This window comes from Topomyia yanbarensis, chromosome 3 (assembly GCF_030247195.1).
Source record: "Topomyia yanbarensis strain Yona2022 chromosome 3, ASM3024719v1, whole genome shotgun sequence".
Taxonomy (NCBI): domain Eukaryota; kingdom Metazoa; phylum Arthropoda; class Insecta; order Diptera; family Culicidae; genus Topomyia; species Topomyia yanbarensis.
Window position 1 is genome coordinate 409,992,737 of NC_080672.1, and position 18,262 is coordinate 410,010,998.

The 18,262-nt window shown below is 38.2% G+C and overlaps 1 protein-coding gene across 1 annotated transcript in view; it reads right to left on the reverse strand.

Moving 5' to 3' along the window:
- LOC131693716 (uncharacterized) overlaps window positions 1-18,262 on the reverse strand; it is a 657,809-nt gene that overhangs the window by 312,365 nt on the left and 327,182 nt on the right. The window contains exon 3 of the mRNA XM_058981797.1: window positions 11,016-11,166. Within this exon, the coding sequence (XP_058837780.1) occupies window positions 11,016-11,166 (151 nt within the window). The remainder of the gene's footprint in view (window positions 1-11,015; window positions 11,167-18,262) is intronic.

Sequence of the window (18,262 nt, forward strand, 5' to 3'; positions counted from 1 at the left end):
AATCTAGCGAAATCGCCTTACCACACCAGCGGTTGGTTGTTCAGTGGGCCATAAGCGCGACTTCCGGCGGGTTAAGCATAGATTTCACACAGATAAATCAAACTATTCGTTAGTAGTGAAAAAAAAGAGAAAGAGGAAGGAGATTGGATTGGTTATTCTAGATTTTGCATGACAATCTGAACGGTAAGAAGGTACTCGACAAAAGATCATTGGCAGCCCATGGGAATGTTGTACCGTTTCTTTGAGTTTGTCAAAGTCGATTCAGCTATCGCTGAAAAAAATTATGAGTTTGAATGGCACATACACATAGTCAGGTGGCAGTTATTTTTGCGATGTTCGAATTTTGTTCATCACCGGTAAAAATGAATTTAGGCAAAATTTGAGCGAAATTGGACCATTTTAACACGAGCCCCAAATCGATTGACGTATTTTTTCATTTTTGATTCAAAAATTCATATTTTGATTCAAAGCGCATGAAAAAATTTGAAACAATAATTTTAAAGACAAAAAAAGTTTTAAAGAATTCGAAAACGTTCATGTATATCCCATATATAAATTTCAATCGCTTTGGAGCAAGTAATTAAATGGTCCGATTTCAATCAAATTTTGCCCAATTTTTGTTTTGATACCTTGATTCATCTTTTTACCGGCGATGGATAAAATTCCAACATCGCAAAAATAACTACCACCCTAATACACACACGGATATTTTCCTATCTCGGCGAATTGAGTTGGCATTAGGTTGTCGGTTTTCAGAGCGATTGTATGGTCTTTCTATGTGGGTAAGATAAAAAAAAGTTTTTTTATATGTTGTAGTCACCCCATGTAAACAATTTAGTCTCGGAACGTAGTAGGTGTTAGCTATACCAATATTCCAATAACCCATTTTTACATCAGCAAATCCCGCTTAATTATGGTATGAGTTCCAGTTAACTAATGCAGCATTAAGTAGTCCACTACGTAATCATGATGATCAGGGAGGAGGAAAAAACACCTTCGGATTGGTTGGATGGCCTCGTATGCTCCATCTGCAGGAAGGGTCATAAACTCGAATGTAATAACTATATAGGCATAACAATCCTGAATGGCTCCTGTGACGTACTCTCCCGTGTTCTGTTTAGCCGTTTGCTAAATACTTTGTTGGCGAATATTAAGGCGACAATTGTTGGTGATAGAAACGAGACTGCCGAGTTTGTGAAGACTTTATTGAAGAATTACAAATTTCTACAACGAAGAGAAACATTGTAGGTTAGGGTTCTTGGAATAAAGGACTATTGTACTCACTGTAGTAGCCCTTCGCTATCACGTAACAATTCAATCAGCGAAATAAAGTGCTTATTCGTAGAAACTTTTGTAAATATGTTTTAAAATTAGTTTAAGTTAGGCTAAGTAGATATTTCAATTGTACCTGTCCTGATGTTTTACTTAATAAATTTAGGTTACGTTTTCCTAAAGCCTTTTAACTTTACCGTAGGTCCTATTTTAGGGCAAATTCATGTTTAATTCGACTGTATTTAGTTTAGCGTAATTAATTCTTACCGAGTAAATGTAGAAATAGTTGTACAGCGGAATGTAGTAATAAATTTTTAGGTTTAAGTTAGAATAATAAATTTTAAGAATTCGCCTCGCGCAATGAATTTTTTATATATGAAGCTTCGTCACACCGGTGTGACCTTTTGATAGTCGATCCTCTTGTCGGTGGTTGGGTAGGGCTGACCTTATGGTAGTCGATCCTCCTGTCAATCGTTGGGTAGGGCTGGCGTTCGCGATCTGCTCGAAGCAGGGGTGTGCACGGCGCGGTGATCGACGCTGCGCAACTAACAACAATAAAGATGTACACTCTCAGAAACTAATATGAATTGGTTCAATTAGCACTTTCACCGTATGTAATCGGAGATTTGTGCCTGTTTATTCAGCGACAAATCATGGATAACTTTCGGTACTACAACTTCGTCTGTTTGTGAATTTCAAAGCAGCGTACGATCCAGTGAAACGAAACGAACTGTGACAGACGTCGCTTTCCCACAATACTGAATAAGTTGCTTCATACACACGGGATGGATCTTCTTAGGGGCTTCTTGGTTGCCTGGATGACGTCGACATTATTGTCATTGATCGCAGATCAGTGAAAAAGGAAGGTTGCTAGAGCCGAACTGAAAGAAATTTTGACATAACAAAGTGTGGGGTAGCTCAACGGAGTTGGTTCCGTGGTGGAAATCGATGCGGAACGATACGAAGTTGTCGACGAGTTTATATACCTCTGAACATTAGTAAAATGTGATCAAGAGAAAAATCACGTGGTGAAAAGGTGTGTTGCAGTGCTGAATAGGACTGCTTAATCAGTTAAAGCTCACACAAGACAAACCCTTACTACCCCCTGTTGCTCTGTACAGCAACGAAGCATATGCGTTGAAAGAAACAGATTATCGAGTGCTTGATCTGTATTAAGAGAAATGAGTGCTATACTTGGTGGTACAGTAGAAAATACAGAATGGCTGTACCAAGTTTACGAACACGCTGGCATTGGAAAGCTGATAGATCACAGCAGTCTATAGTGGTCTGGACAGCTGATGTTATGTTTTAGCAGAGAATCTGGAAGAGGTTGCGGGGTTTTCCTCTTGGTTGGAGGAAGACTCGCGTACTGCGAGATTTGAAGGAGACTCGATAATGACAGTTCAAAATAGAGTAACCCAAATATATTTATTCAGGTGAATCTAAAGTTTATCCAAAATATTACCCAAAATTTATTAAAAATGTTTTTTAAAAATTGTACTGAATTTTATTCAAAATTTATCAAAAATTCGCCCTTTAAAAATTGTGCAAAATGTAGTTTCATCCAAAATGTATTCTAAAATTGTTAAAAAATGTCCAAAATAAATTCAATTATCAAAAGTTAATCCAAAATTTTAATGTATTAATGCAATCTATTTTAGAAATATATTTTTTTTCGAGAGTTGTCCTACTGGAGCTGTAGAGCTAGGTTCTCGGAAGGGCTCCCCGTCAGAATCACATACTACAATTTGCAGACGAGACAGGCAATGTCGCCCAATAAAACACTACATTAGGCCAATTGTAGCGGGCTGTGATTCTGAATGTGATATTCATTGTACGGTTCAGGTATGTGCGGGCGTAGGGACTCGCGATCGCGTGTATCATCACGAAGGGCTCGAACATTTGTACGTTAACGTGCTCGATCGCGTGTGCGTTTGTATGTCGCGTGTGCTAACGTGTATGAACTTCGCGTGTATAAATTCTATTTTATAACCGTGTGCCTTTCGCATATTCGCGTGTGTTCTAGAATGATCGCGCGCGGACCGTGAATCTGATACTTAATTTTTTGTGTACGGTTCAGATTCCAGAAGAAAGTGGGTTCTTACATATCATTAGAATTCCCATTCATGTCGCCGTAGAACGTGTGGTCTAGTGGATATGAGCATTATTTTTTTATTGGTCCAACTGAATGTATGGACCTAAATTGCTAGAATGAAGGCTAAAGATTCACGATCGCGCACTTTTGCGGGTTCGCGTTTGAGACCGCGTTTGTAACTTCGTAAGTACTAAAACGTTTACACAATTGCCGGAGTGTTATCAAGTTTACGTGATCGCGGGCATAGGTGTGCGTAGATGATCGCGAAGGGCTTAAGCGTTCGTATGCTGACGTGTTTGTCGCGTGTGCTCGCGTGTATGTGACTTCGCGTGTATAAATTCGATTTTGAAATCCTGCGGCCATTCATATATTCGCGGACCATCATTCTGATCTTTAGCTTTCGGTGTACGGATCACATTCTGACAGGGAGAGTTACCCCATATCACTAGAGTTTCCGGCCATGTCGCCATGGAACGTTTTGTCTAGTGGATATGGGAGTTTTTTTTTCAATTTTATTATTTTTTATTAATTAACAAGCACCTAGATTGTTGGTACCGAGGGTAGAGACTTGCAGACGATCCCGATTCATGATGGCGCGAGCGCGGAAGTTTGTAGGTTGACGCTTGAGATCGTGTTGCTAAGTTTATGAGTGGTGAGATTTTCACCTTATCACCGGGGTGTAATCATGTTTGCGAGTTCGTGGGCGTAGGTTGCTTGGAAAATCGCGAGGAGCTCTAACGTTTGTGCGCTGACGTGATTTTGTAACGTGTGTTCTTTAATGGTTGCGCGAACCGTGAGTCTGATATTAAATTTTCGGTGCGCGGTTAGAATTCTGGCAGAGAGTGGGATCGTTTATATCAATAGGGTTCCCGGTCATGTCGCCATGAGACGTGTTGTCTAATAGGTATGGGCGCATTTTCTTAATTGGTCCAGCTGAAGGCATGGTCCTAGGCTTCTAGGATCAAGAATAGACTTCCGGACGTGATCGATTCGCAATCGCGTGCGTGAGGGCATTTTTGTAGGTTCCCGCTTGAGACCGCGTTTGAGAATGTGTGAGTGTTAAGACGTTCTCTATCACCATCTTTGCTGACCCAGCTAAAGGCGGGTGTAAAATGACAGTATAGGACTCGAAAAGAAGAAATAAAGGACAATATATGAGAGACGTAATAGATTAGATAGGTACAAGATACAGCTGAATTCATGATCATCACATGAAAGACATACATTAGTACTTCAAACTCTACCAATACTTGAATAGCCAACCACCACACATAGCATATCCTTTCTTTTTTTATGTCGCTAGCCGTGCATTGAAGAATGCCTAAAACTCTGAACTAGGCCCCGTTAAGTCCAGTCCGTCATCTGTCCGTCTCGTCCTGTGGTGTCTGGGGCTTCCAGGTTACACGCATTGCCAGATGAGACTAGCGTATGTCAGCTTAATTGTGCACTGGTTTCGTAGAATCGAGGCGATCATCGAAATGATAGATCCTACGAGTGAATGCACTTGGCCCAGTCACCTGTCGAGCATTTGTATATTTGCGAGTTTGAATGTTTACGTGTGTATGGGAAGCGTTGTGTGTTGAGATATGTGTGTTACCTGTAAATAATAAGTTAATGCAAATAATATTTAATGTGTTAAAATAAGACATGTGTAATATGCTACTTGCAGTTTTTGGTCGTTCCAACTTATCTGATTCAATTGAGTATGAGAGTATTTCTTCTAAATCCTGGCGGCGTCTGATGGTAGCGAATAGTCATTGTTGGCAGCAATGTTACCCTTTTTTGATGAATGAACTCGGAGAGGTCATCATAGGAATGTGACGCATGAGACCGAAAATAAATAAAACAAAATGAAGTAAAGAGAAGAGTTAGTATTATTATTGAGTATTATTTGAACAACACACATGTAACATGCAATAAAACTACTTGGAATCGTCTAAATGCCAGAAAATGATACATATATACATATATACATACATATATATATATATATATACATACACACATACACACACATATACACACATATACATATATCTACCATTAACGACAATTGAATTCCGTTAAAAGTTTCTCATGCTATGCAGACCGGGAATGGATGACTGATGTGCGTCGGTAAATTAATCGTACCTTCATTTATACAATCCGAATGAGTCGTATCGAATGCACGAATTGAACACCGGTAAAAAGTGATCCCACTATTCTATCATATAAGCCAGTTCTGCATCCATTCCCTGACCCATATGTCACAAATACTCAGACGAACACATACCCAGATAGATATACGACTAGCACATAACAATTTTACACTAGTACTAAAAACTACAATTATTACAACACAACACAACTAATAGGGTTCAACTGTTATTTTTTTAATGCGCCTGTGCACGTTGACGAGGTCGACCGATAAATCGACACACAATGACTCCCACTGCGAGCCGTGCTCAAAAAGACAGCCGTTAAGCTGTTGAACAATGTCTGCAAACACAGCCCACAGAGAAAAACAATCAACGGCGACCCGCCAATCGGCCATGCCAATGTGCACAGGCTCTTAGTTGACTGTTAGTTTGGGCTGGTGCAGAGTATGAAATAACAAAAAACATAAAAAAGGCCCATAATCCCTCTCGGTCACCTCGATGCACCACTATCGAAGCGTAATGCAATAACCATCTTAAAGCAGGTGTCTGCTCAAATATGCTTGAAGATGTTTGCAATACCGTCAAACCCGTCAACCTAGGAGAGGGATTAATGCAATCTATTTTAGAAATATATTATATCTAAAAAGTCTCTTACATCTAAAAATAAGCAGCAATTAATTAACCCTCAAATAGTCCCGGATATTACAAAATAAGCAGCAATTAATTAACCCTGAAATAGTCCCGGATATTACAGTTCTCTAGTTTCAGTGATCTTGTAATTTGAAATACAAATGATCGAGCGTTTTCGGGCTTTCGATTCTCTCACTGAAAAAAACGACAAACAAGAGGCTTTTAATTTCATTGGGTCTTAGGAGAGATGCTTTTTGAAGTCACAAATTTAGCTTGCCTTTTTGAGGGTTAAAATACAATAAAAATTCATATGATATTTGTCTAAAATTTATCTGGAATTTAACAGAATTTTTTTCAAAATATAGCCAAAGCTCACCTTAAATACATCTAGAATTTCTGCAAAAATATTGCAAAGACGTTAAATGTTGAGCCGAAATGTTTAAAAAATCTACCAACTATTCTCGCAATATATTTCAAACATTGGAGTGTTCCTTTGAAGGCTTTGGTGGCTAATTTTTCACGTTGTTGGTAGTAAATAGATCTTAATCGTTTTGTGTTCAACAAAAAGACACTTTTATAAGGCCGACAGAATACTCGGGTACCCGAAAATTGTAAATGCTCACAACTAATGCAATTTCTTATTGTTTATAACATTTTTGCACGTTTTGGATTCAGGAGCTCATATCCTTTTAGACTTTGTAGAAATGAATCGGATGAAACAATCTGGTACCCAGGAATTCGGAATTCTGGAGGCATGTTTCAGTACTTAAATGACAATATACCTTTAACATTCGAAACATGAAATAATATATGTAAAATGGGCTAAATAAATCTTTAAAATAGCCCTAAAAATCGGTTATAAACTACTAAATAAATGATTTTTTTGGTGAAGATGCTGTGTTTCTGTGTTGGTGTAAACTATTTGTATACATGAGAGTATGGCGGTGGTCAGCTATTTTCTTCCGCGTCCCTTATCACCAATTTTTATAAAGTGATTCATCAGCAGTGCTATCTTTGAAAATGAACCACCTTGGTTGTGTACTAATTTTTTCTGATCTTTTTTTAAATGCAAATAATTAAGCAATCTTCATTTCGTTATATTCTGAATTGCACATATTTAGTCGTATGTAATTTTAAATGTACTTTCATTTGATGGCATTGTAAGGGAACACGTATCCGCCGGTTGATGCCAATCGAGCTGACATTTCTTTAGACTGAACAAACTAATTTATTTGTTTGTTTAGTATTTATTTGACCAACTAGGAAACGAATCCACTGGGTCTTTATTGCGGGTGGGAAATACGCATGGTCTTTTCTGAGTGAATGACTTTTGAATTATGTATGAGGGTGGAGAATTGACAATTCGAAAGATCAATTCAAATCCAATTACCAATTTGCGGCAATCATTACAGCACGAGGAACAAATGTTTTATGGTCATATTTAATGCTTTACTTTTAGTCCATTAACTCATCAGTGAATTATACTGAGCTAAGAATAAGTACGTACTATTTGGAAACGGGGGTGTTTGATTCGTGCATAATGTTAATATCGTTTAGGAACGCAGCATTTATATTTTTTCTGTTTCGCGTCTTCATTGTAATATCGGAACGTTTACTCGAACGAGGTGGAAAATTTCAAGTTACTGGATCTCAATATGCTTGTGATTGTACCAATAAGAACCATTTATAAATTCTGCCACGCTATTAGGAGGAAGAGATAAGACTAACTGTGACATAAATAGGAGGGGAGCATGTAATGTGCTTCGACGCAATCGGCCGTTTTACGCACGATTGCGCCTTTTATATAGCAAAATTTCGTAGAACATGAACACTTTTGCGGGTAGCGGCATTAATGTGCTACTACAAAATGAAGGAAGAACTAAAATAATTTGATTCGTATTAGACCAAGGGGAAAATAACGTGGTAATATGACAGAGTGGTATTGGGTTATCTTTGCGTGACATAATTTAGAAATGTTCCGCCATACCACTTTTAAACTCATTGTTTACGGTCCATTTTACATTGTCGACAACACTCCCGACAGCCGGCTGTCCGGAGTTCAAGTTGTTTTCGATCAAACAATCTCGATAAACGATTAGCCAGAGTTTAAACGCCTAGGACATTTACGTATCCTACAGTCAATAAACTATTCAAACATGCACGAAAATATATTCTCCTGACTAACAACCCACCCACTACCCAATCCGTGGTACTTATGGGAGTGTCACTGAGTCGGGGCCTTCCGTTAAGTAAGTACCACATCAACACTTCCTTTCTCATCCCAAGTTACGGTAAAGATGGTCGTGGCCCGCAATGGTGGCTCTCAGGCGAAACTCTCGCTTGGACTGGATCAATTGTTATTCCCAAACAATGCTCCTCAATTAGTCTGGCTGGAAATGAGAGTCATCAGTCTGCAATCTACGAAGTATACCGTGCTTACGCAACGCAACTATTTATATACATGAGAGAGTATTTTTCGCGTATTTTATGACGCACACTTTAAATATTACATTTAGAGTCTATTAAATTTATAGATGAGTTACCATGAAAACTGCCTAACGCTGGAATTGCATCACTACCGTCAATAAGTGAAAGTTTCGTATGCGATAAGTTTACCGGACAATATTTATAACCAGTCAAATCGATAAGGACATCGGTATCAGATCGAATATTAGCCATGCATCAATTGCCCTAGTAGTAGGCATCCGCGAAACGTCTCAAGGTCAAATCATACCATTCGTCATTCATGTTGAAATCAACGAATGCGAAGTTTGATAGCTTTGTAACGTATTCTCTTCCATCTATCGGAAGCTAGTGATACTGTATTGAAAGTGTGATACAGCAATTGATTCGAGACATTTTAAGGTTTGTCCTAATTATTAAGGAGAATAATTAATAAACCTTAGAATAATTTATGATCCTTGATTAGATTTCCATTGATCATGATTCTAATGCTGTATTCATACTTGCAGGATCAATATTGCTTAACTGCTCAAAACATCTCATTCAAGGATGACTAACAGCAACACATTTACTTTGTTCTACATCTAGTAGCAGCAGCACCCAGCGCGCCATCAACGCCTCTTCCAACGATCATTATTTGACAACATTTACCGGGTTGATTTAGGTGATTACCGGTTGCAGTAGTCACCGCCGCCGCCACCGCTGCCGCCAGTTTTACTACCACTAATTTCCCACCAGTTCAAAACGGTGTGGCCTGGATCATAATTCATCAACACTTACGGACAAGATTGCGTAGCCTCCCAGTTGCTGTTTTCGCAACTTACCGAGTCACGGAGACACACTGGGCACGCAGCCTGCCTCCTTCTGGGTGAGAATATTGCATTGCATGGCGGTGCAAATACACGCTGCTGCCGAGAGGGTGATGAGGGTGATAGGCTATCTATAGGTCAGCTAGGTCTAGTTGTGCAAGTCCATTAATCTCAATCTTACACTGCGGATGACGACGACGACGATGGCGATGGCTCTGGGATGGGGCGCACGATGCAACCGCATTAGCTGCAGCGAACGTGAGGATGACCAGATGGTTTCGCCGGTTGATTGCTAATTTTGTACGGTCATAAATTTGGCAAATATTGTACGGCACTGGTCCAGGGACAAAGATTGTCTAATTATGAGTGCAGTTTCAATTCTCGGGTGTGCAGATTTTCAATTTACTGATCCGTTCCGTTGTAACTAGATTCGACGGAGACTGACGTAATTTGAACAATCTCCAGGGCAACGATCGCCCATTGAGAGGCGTAAAAATACAATCGAAGATCCACTCGAGAGTGATGTTATTGACATTTACCGTAGGATTTCGTGTACACCGGCGGAAACAATGTAGTGCCTCCAGCGGGGGCATACGACAGCCTGTCACTTTGCCTAGCTGTCCCTGAAAGCAGAACTCATCAGAAGATGGTAATGGTTGATGCTGTGGTGTACTGGCACCAGTTTCACTTTCATACAAACGCAAAAAGCGTCCATCATCCGTTCCGAGTTGATGCTGCGCCCGTGCCTCCTCTCGTAGCCGCCGTCCGTGTCGACTAGCTCCGCTGACAGTGACCGGACCGGTTGATTTCGCTTTCAATTATGCCGTAATTGCGCGGTTTTTCCTCTCCATTCATTTTCCTCGCTTCTTTATGGGGATGATATTTAAATCATTGGTTTGTATTGGTTGGGTAAAAAAGTGGCTGGCTTGCTACGTAGTATGGTCAGGCACAGGATGGGAGATCTGCTCTATCGGGTAGTGGTGAGCTGGTAGCAAGCGGCACAGTGGGATGGCACTTCGAATATTAGCTACTAGATTGATGCGTCGTGTAGATACCGGTTGTTGGTGAAAGACATCTTTCAATCTGAGAATACAGTTATTAAGTTGAGAATATTTCTAAGATCTGGGAGTTAGAAGAGGTTCTCATCAACATCCATCATTTAAAGTTATAGATGAAAATGAAAGGGAAATTAATTTTCTAATTTAATACAAATATTTGAAAGTCTGGGAAATGTGTTACGTTAGAGCTGCAGGCAATATTTGACACTATATTAACAAGTACCTGTTGAAATTATGTCACATTCATTGCCATTTCGTCTTGTATACAAATAGTTCATAACACTCGCATACTATTCGCAGCCGTATCTAGGCGCATGATAGAAACGATAGAAACAAATAACCGTCATACCACTTGACACATCGAAGCCCCAAACTGAGCCGCAAACTTTTTTTTCGCTATTATCACCATCAACGGAGCATTTGATCTTCGTATTTGTATGTACGTACACATATGTAAGGGGAAAAAAGGCCACCGCCTTGCCGACCGGTGGTCGAAAGCGGCCACCCCACCAATGCCAATCAATAGGCCGCCGATCGCAAAACAACTTACCTTATAGAGCTTCTCCTTCTGGTACCAGACGTCTTCCTCTTCCTCCTGGGCGATGAACGACGAGTCGAGATTTAGGTCGTCCCGCGAACGGGACAAAATTTTACGCCGTGACACCATCTCACGCGGTAGGGTGGCCTCGAGGGATCCCAAGCTGAAATAGAAGATAAACAAGAATTTTGATTAACAAATCTAGTCAAGGTATTGTTGAGAATTATGGTAATCGGTGTGGCAGTTCCCATTCTATTACACGTTATACGAATTAACTTAGGAAACAAATGGTACTCGAGAAACGCGTAATCGGATCAAAGACCCCGTGAGTTTTGGCCTTGATGGGTTTCGCAAACCGGAGCACCATTAATTGACACACCCATCAAGAATGCCACCCTGCTGCCACTACTGCCTGGGTTCGAGTTCTTTACCATCCGGCTTACGGTACAGAACAATCCGATTAATAATGATTCATGGTGGTGGCGTGCTGGGACCACGTGGGAACCTCTCAGTTCGACGCCATATAAGCGAGCGAGACCACCCCAATGCCAACACACTACTGGCGCAATCCACGCAGCATACCGGCCCATTGTTGCGCGTTGAGTGCTCCAATTGAATTTTGAGTGCGACTGTTAGTCGGCTGCCGTCCGATTCGAAAAAATATTAATCTCTTGCTTTAAATTCATTTAGCGCGCATTTCGCAAAATCCTGAGACTAACCGGCGGAGTTGTGTGTGACCATATCGTAGGGTTTGGCATGCCACGGCATGCCTCGGCATGGCCAGTTATTGTGAGGCAATAGTAAATAGTAGCACTACAAATGCGAGCTCTAGACCCAAGCTAGGAATGGAATCGATGGCGGGCGTACGCGACACCGATTGCCGGGGAACGAGTTGGCAGTGAGCGCCCCCTATCCGTCAGAGTGTCTTGTGGCTGTTATGTAACCGCAAACGATTTCGGTTCAGCGACAGCTTGAGCGGGGAAAGCAAGGTAGAAAAGCCCACGCGCCAAATTCGGTGGATCGGGTGCATGTTTTCTTTTATAGTTTGAGGTTGGGTGAATATGCTTCTAGGAAGTAGGTTGTTTTGGAACGTCTACAACGATTCCCGAAAGCAATCCCTCGTTTAATCAGTATATTGACGGATTTATGATCTATTCCGAAAACCGAATCTCTAATCGGCAATCATTGCTCCAATTGTTTCGTTCTCCTTTATTTAATACTATTCGAACTCTTGATGGAAAGGCGCTACGCAGACTGACTGAAGTCGGAGAACGTATGGCAGAGATCGGGTGTAGATTGTAGAATCTGAGCACGGAACTAAAACGAATGGATTCAACTACAAACTCGTGAAAGTTTTCCTATCGTACAGTTTAAGAGTACAGGGACACATGCTCTGAACGTTTCCTCCATCGGTTAACCAACCAGTCCGCTCGAAAGAAGATGATGAGCTTGTAACCTTCCAATAGTGGTTTGGCGAACGAGTCGATGCTATGCTGGAGGTTTTGGCTGCCGAAGAAAGGTCGAATACTTTTATCGATGGTTATCGTTGGATACATTATTCAATTGAAGATGAACTTGTATAAATTAAATTTGCGAGATTTTTGTAGGTTAAATAACTAAAAATACATTTTTGATGTTGAAAACGAGCCACTGCGACCAGTATTTAGATCTATTGTAGTAAAAAATGCACTAAATTAGTTATGAAATTTGAGTTTAAATTAGTTATGGAATTTTCGACTTCGTCTCATCAGAGTCCGACACTAACTTAGTGACAAGATTAAGCTAGCCAATTTTCTCATTAGTAGAGGAATATTGGCCTTCCCTTTACCCAATTTTTCCCCCTTATCATACACGGAAAAAAATCCGTTCATAAATTCATGAACAAAAGGTCACGATTTCGTGAACTGATCGATTTACGAAAACCGTGACCAAGTTCCTAAAATTAATAATAATAAACCTCGTATTCATGAAACTATTTGTGTTTCCAAAAAACTAGCTCGCCTCAATATGGTGTTACAGTTTACATACCGTAAACCGGGGTGACATTGATCTTTTTTCGAAGTAATCGTTACATATTTTTAGGCGCAACACATTTTTTTCAAGTTTAATATTTTTAAACCATGAACTGGTGTATGAAGAATAAGATTGGATGGTTTTACCTAAAATTCTCCGCTTCCAGCTATTTTTCCAAAAATGATTTCAAATTGAAGTCCGTTTTCGTATCCCGGGGTAACTTTGATAACCTGCATGTTCACCCACATTAAGTTATTGATGTCAATGTTTTTCATTCAAATGTTTGTTTAAACTAATTCTGGAATGATACTTGATTGCTAAATAGATGTTAATCGGTATTGTACAAAGTATTTCAATATACTGTAAAATCCGAATAAACAAAATTCGTATAATTTGTAACCAACTAGAATAAAAGATTCTGAAAACCTTTAAAACTGCTAAAATTGTTTTATTTCAGTGCTTTATCAATGTACAAAAAGTTTCATCCATTTTAACACGTTGGACTATTGAACAATAAAAAATATTGCGAATTTTAGCTTGAAATAATTTGAAATAATTGCCAACTAGTTACACAAAAAATGTATTTAAAATAAGCAAACTCATAAAAATATATTTAGCACATCCCACTCTAAAGGAAAATTAAAACTCGCTTGTAATTTATTACTCTTGCTCAAATCTGAGATTTATTTGTTTTATAGAAAATAAACACTTTACGAAGCTTCGTAAAAAAAAGGTTAAGTCAAATTTCGGTTTGTTTGTAGTTTTTGTACCCAAAACCGAACAATATACTCAAAAAGTATAAAAAATCAATATTTTTTAAGTTTAGAGTAAAAATCATTTAAAATTAAAAGGTTTCGGTAGACTATTCTGGTTTAATAAGCGATCTACGAAAAAAGTCCCCAGTGATCAAAGTCACCCCGGTTTACGGTACATGGTGTTTAGTTTTTGTTGTGATTCTAGTCCATGATTTGGGAATACACAGCCGACAGTCAAATGATCATCATGATTTCAACATCTTAGTCGCGATGTTCGTAATTTCTATTCACGTTATCGTGATATTTTAGTCATGAGTAGAATGATTCATGTTCATGATTTCAGGATCTTAGTCACGATTTTCGTAATTTCTGTTCATGTTATCATATATTTTTTTTTTAGGTTTACTTTCAAAAAGTAATGTAACTAATGTTCATTATATCAGCAGTTTTATCATGGTATTCGTAAACTCTCTTCGCCTTATCTTGAACTATTATTTTTTGGTAACTAACGGTTTTTTTACTCGGTATAACGTGACAATATGAACTGGATCATGATTTCGTGAACTATTTTACGAGCACGGATATTGGATCGTGACTATTATGTAAGGAATCATGAACCAGTTCACGAATACATAAGCAATATTTTATGATTTCGTGGACTTTTTCACGAAAACGAATGATAAGTTGTGGCTATTATACTAGGTATCATGAACCCGTTCACGAATCTATGAAAAACATTTCATGATTTCTTTAACTATTTCACGAGCACGGATATTGGATTGAAATTAATCTATTAGGAATCATGAACCAGTTCACGAATACTTGAATAATATTTGATAATTTTGTGAACCATTTCACGACCATCACGGATATTGGATCGTGATTAATATATTAGATATCATGACTTAGTTCACGAGGATTGAATGGATTCATGAATTCATGAATAAAATTCTGAATTTCGTGAAACAGTTCACGAAAAAAAATCCAAAATATTTAGATTTTGTGAACTAATGTCCTATATCTATGAAAAAATCATGAGGCAACCTTTGGTTTTATGAATAATGTTCATAAAATTGTGAATTAGTTCGCGTACTGAGAATCGAATTAGAAATAACTTGGCGGAAACCGTGACAGAAGTTCACAAAACAAAAACAAATATTTCCACAGATGAAAGCATTATACGGACGTTACTGAAGGGAAATTGAACACAATTATAAAAGCCATGATTTTTGTTCATGGTCCTGTTTTCGTAACGTAAAAACGTGATTGTTCCAGAACTCATGGCACTTTATTAACGATTTTGGGAACAATTATTTTCCGTGCACGCTTGTGACGCTATAGAAACAGCGAAGACCGGTTGCCTCCATTTTGTGAGTGAAATGAGTAAAATCACAAAATAAATTGTGCCCATTACCGAAGAACTCAACCGCGATTGACTTCACGCAGACCCGTCGTAGACCAACAGTGCGCGAGGTGGAACAGTTGATAAAGGTGAAAATAGAGCTTGTGTTTACAAAAGTGTCACACATACAACTACATCATACAAGGAACGTAGCACTGATAACGTTCAACTCTTTAGTCGAAGTAGAAAGCTCTGTAGCGAAGAACAACATGCAGTACGACGCCGAATATGAAAACGATCTAAGGTGTACCCTAATAAACATCTTATGATCCAAGAGCCTAACGACCTGTTCAGGGTATAATCCAAACAATATGTGGAATCGCTGGACTATATGGGTTAAAGTTCATGGGGTATGGACAATGATATGACGGAAATCCACTTACACGATTGGGTACCGCGCACTCGCACAGATTACATTAAAAGATTCTTGTCAAAGTACAGAGAAGTGGAATCTGTCACAAACGCCACTTGAAGAATTTTTTTCCCTCGGATTCTCAACGGTTTCCATGTGATGTATGGCCGGGTGGTGATGAAGCTCATTGGATGTGTCTCAAACGAGGATGCCTATTTTAAAGAAATCCTGGAGTGCAAATTTGGCAAGGCTGGTGGCAAGTTTCATAACAGATTCAAGTTTGTTTTCACAAATTAAAATATGGTGTGGCAAGGGATTTGTTCCTGTGGCAAGAAAACAAACGTTTTTGTAATGGATAAAACTACTAATTTGGAAGAGTTGGGAATGGGGTGCCATAACAAATAGAATTCACCCTTAATTGCATCTCATAGTGTTCTAGTTACATTTTGGCCAGATCTAGCTAGTCACCATTGTAGCAAGGACGTGCTACAATGGTTCAACGAAAATAGAGCACAGTTTACACCAAAAATGCTGAAGCCACTAATTTTTTCTCACTTTCGCCTAGTATACAACCAATGGGTAGAAATGAAGATTAAGGCAGCATTCATGCAATGTTAAAGGGTCCATAAAATAAATAAAATTGAATAACACCGATAGCATGAATAATCTGACAAACTGTTCATTTCATTCAGGTTTTGGCAATATTCAAATCCATAAAATTAATAACAATTAAAATGTATAAAATTTAGTTAAATCAAAAGAAGGAATTGATAAAACAAATTAGGTGCATAAAACTAATAAAATTGAATATTTGATAAAATAGAATAAAATAAATAAAATAAATAAAATAAATAAAATAAATAAAATAAATAAAATAAATAAAATAAATAAAATAAATAAAATAAATAAAATAAATAAAATAAATAAAATAAATAAAATAAATAAAATAAATAAAATAAATAAAATAAATAAAATAAATAAAATAAATAAAATAAATAAAATAAATAAAATAAATAAAATAAATAAAAATTAAGTCATTTTTTTGTGTTTCGGATTCTTCTCGTCAGTAGCTAACAGCTGACTGGGCCACTAGCTAGACACTAGATCCAAAAAATGACACATAACTACCCCAATTTAAAATTGTATTATTTTGCCACATTAGCGTGTAAGCCACAAAGTTTTGGTTCAATTTGGTCCTCGTTGGTAAAAAAAGAACTCTTTGCAAACCGGGACATCAGTCTCGATCAGTCGTTCACTGTACACATAAGTTATGTGTCATTTTTTGGATCTAGTGTCTAGCTAGCGGCCCAGTTAGCTGTTAGATGAAACACGAAAAATATGACTTAATTTGAGTTAGGTTATATGCAGCTATGCATAAATACAGGGGTTTACCCCAATTTGAAATTGCATTGTGACCCGCAAAGGCAGGAAGCCAGGAAGAACATCTGATCGCTAGTATGACGTAAACGACACCGAGAGAGACATAACCCTGAAGTTGGTGAGAGAAGGAACATCTTCCCGACGCGAAAAAAGATCTCCACTCGCAATAGAAAGTTGCGCGCGCGGGATCTTACAGGCTCAAAATAAATAAATTAAACAAAATAAAGTAAAGAAAATATATAAAAAAAATAAAATAAATAAAACATGAAATGAATAAAATGGATAAAATCCATGAAATGAATAAATAGAACAATATAAATAGATCTGGTAAAATGAATAAAGAGAAGAAAAAATAAACAGAATAAATTGAATTCAATGATTAAAATGAAAAATTAAGCGACATTAAAATAGCTATAAAATTTATAGTATAAATTGATTTGTGTCACATTAATAATTTGGATGGAAGGAATAAAATGAATGACTGAACATCGTTCATTCTATCCTCGCTTGGGTATACGAACGGCACAATCATTCCAGCACGCATCGATGAACATTGCTTGTTAGCAACACAGTCCAGCGATGACATTACAGTACAGCAGAATCACGATTAGCCCCTTAGATGATTAGTACAATGCGACTTTTACTGTAAGTAAACTAAAAATTAAAACCTAAAGAAGAATTCACAATGAATTAAAATTTCAGCTTAAAGCATACTCGAACAATAAACCCGAGTTTGCTAAAAGGAGAAGTCCGAATCGTCCTTCGTTACCGCAGTGTTGCTCTTCTGTAGCTTATGTCAAAGAAGGACGTTTGAAACACGGCAAACTCTTTTATCAACTTTGCGATGCAGCTGCAAGAGCTGCCTGGTGCCGCTTTAAAGGACTGGGTTGCCACATTGACCGATTTTCTGTAATCTTTTCAACAATTTCCGATTCATCAATATTTTAAATAATTTCTGGAATATTTGCAGATTGTTGTTTACTTCTAATGTTATTGTTATTATTGATTGATAAAGGTTAAGAATTGATCCTCAACAAGCGCAAAGGTAAATCAAGTTAATAGAAGGATTTTTAAAATTCAAATCTGTATCCGCTATGTATTCGTCCTAATAAGTCAAGTCGGGCAAGAATGTCATGGAACGATTTGAGCCTTGTCATCATGGCTCTTACGCACGATATAAATCAGCAATTTGACATCTCGCTGTTTGTTGTGCTATTATCGCTTCTGTCTAGCACCGGTGAAATCCTACCAGCTAGCATCGACGAACGTTTTACTTCCGCAGTTTGGACGGAAAATTCGGCATCACGCTATATTTTGTGCAATCATTGCTGCGAAATCTTACCAGTAGCAGAATCAA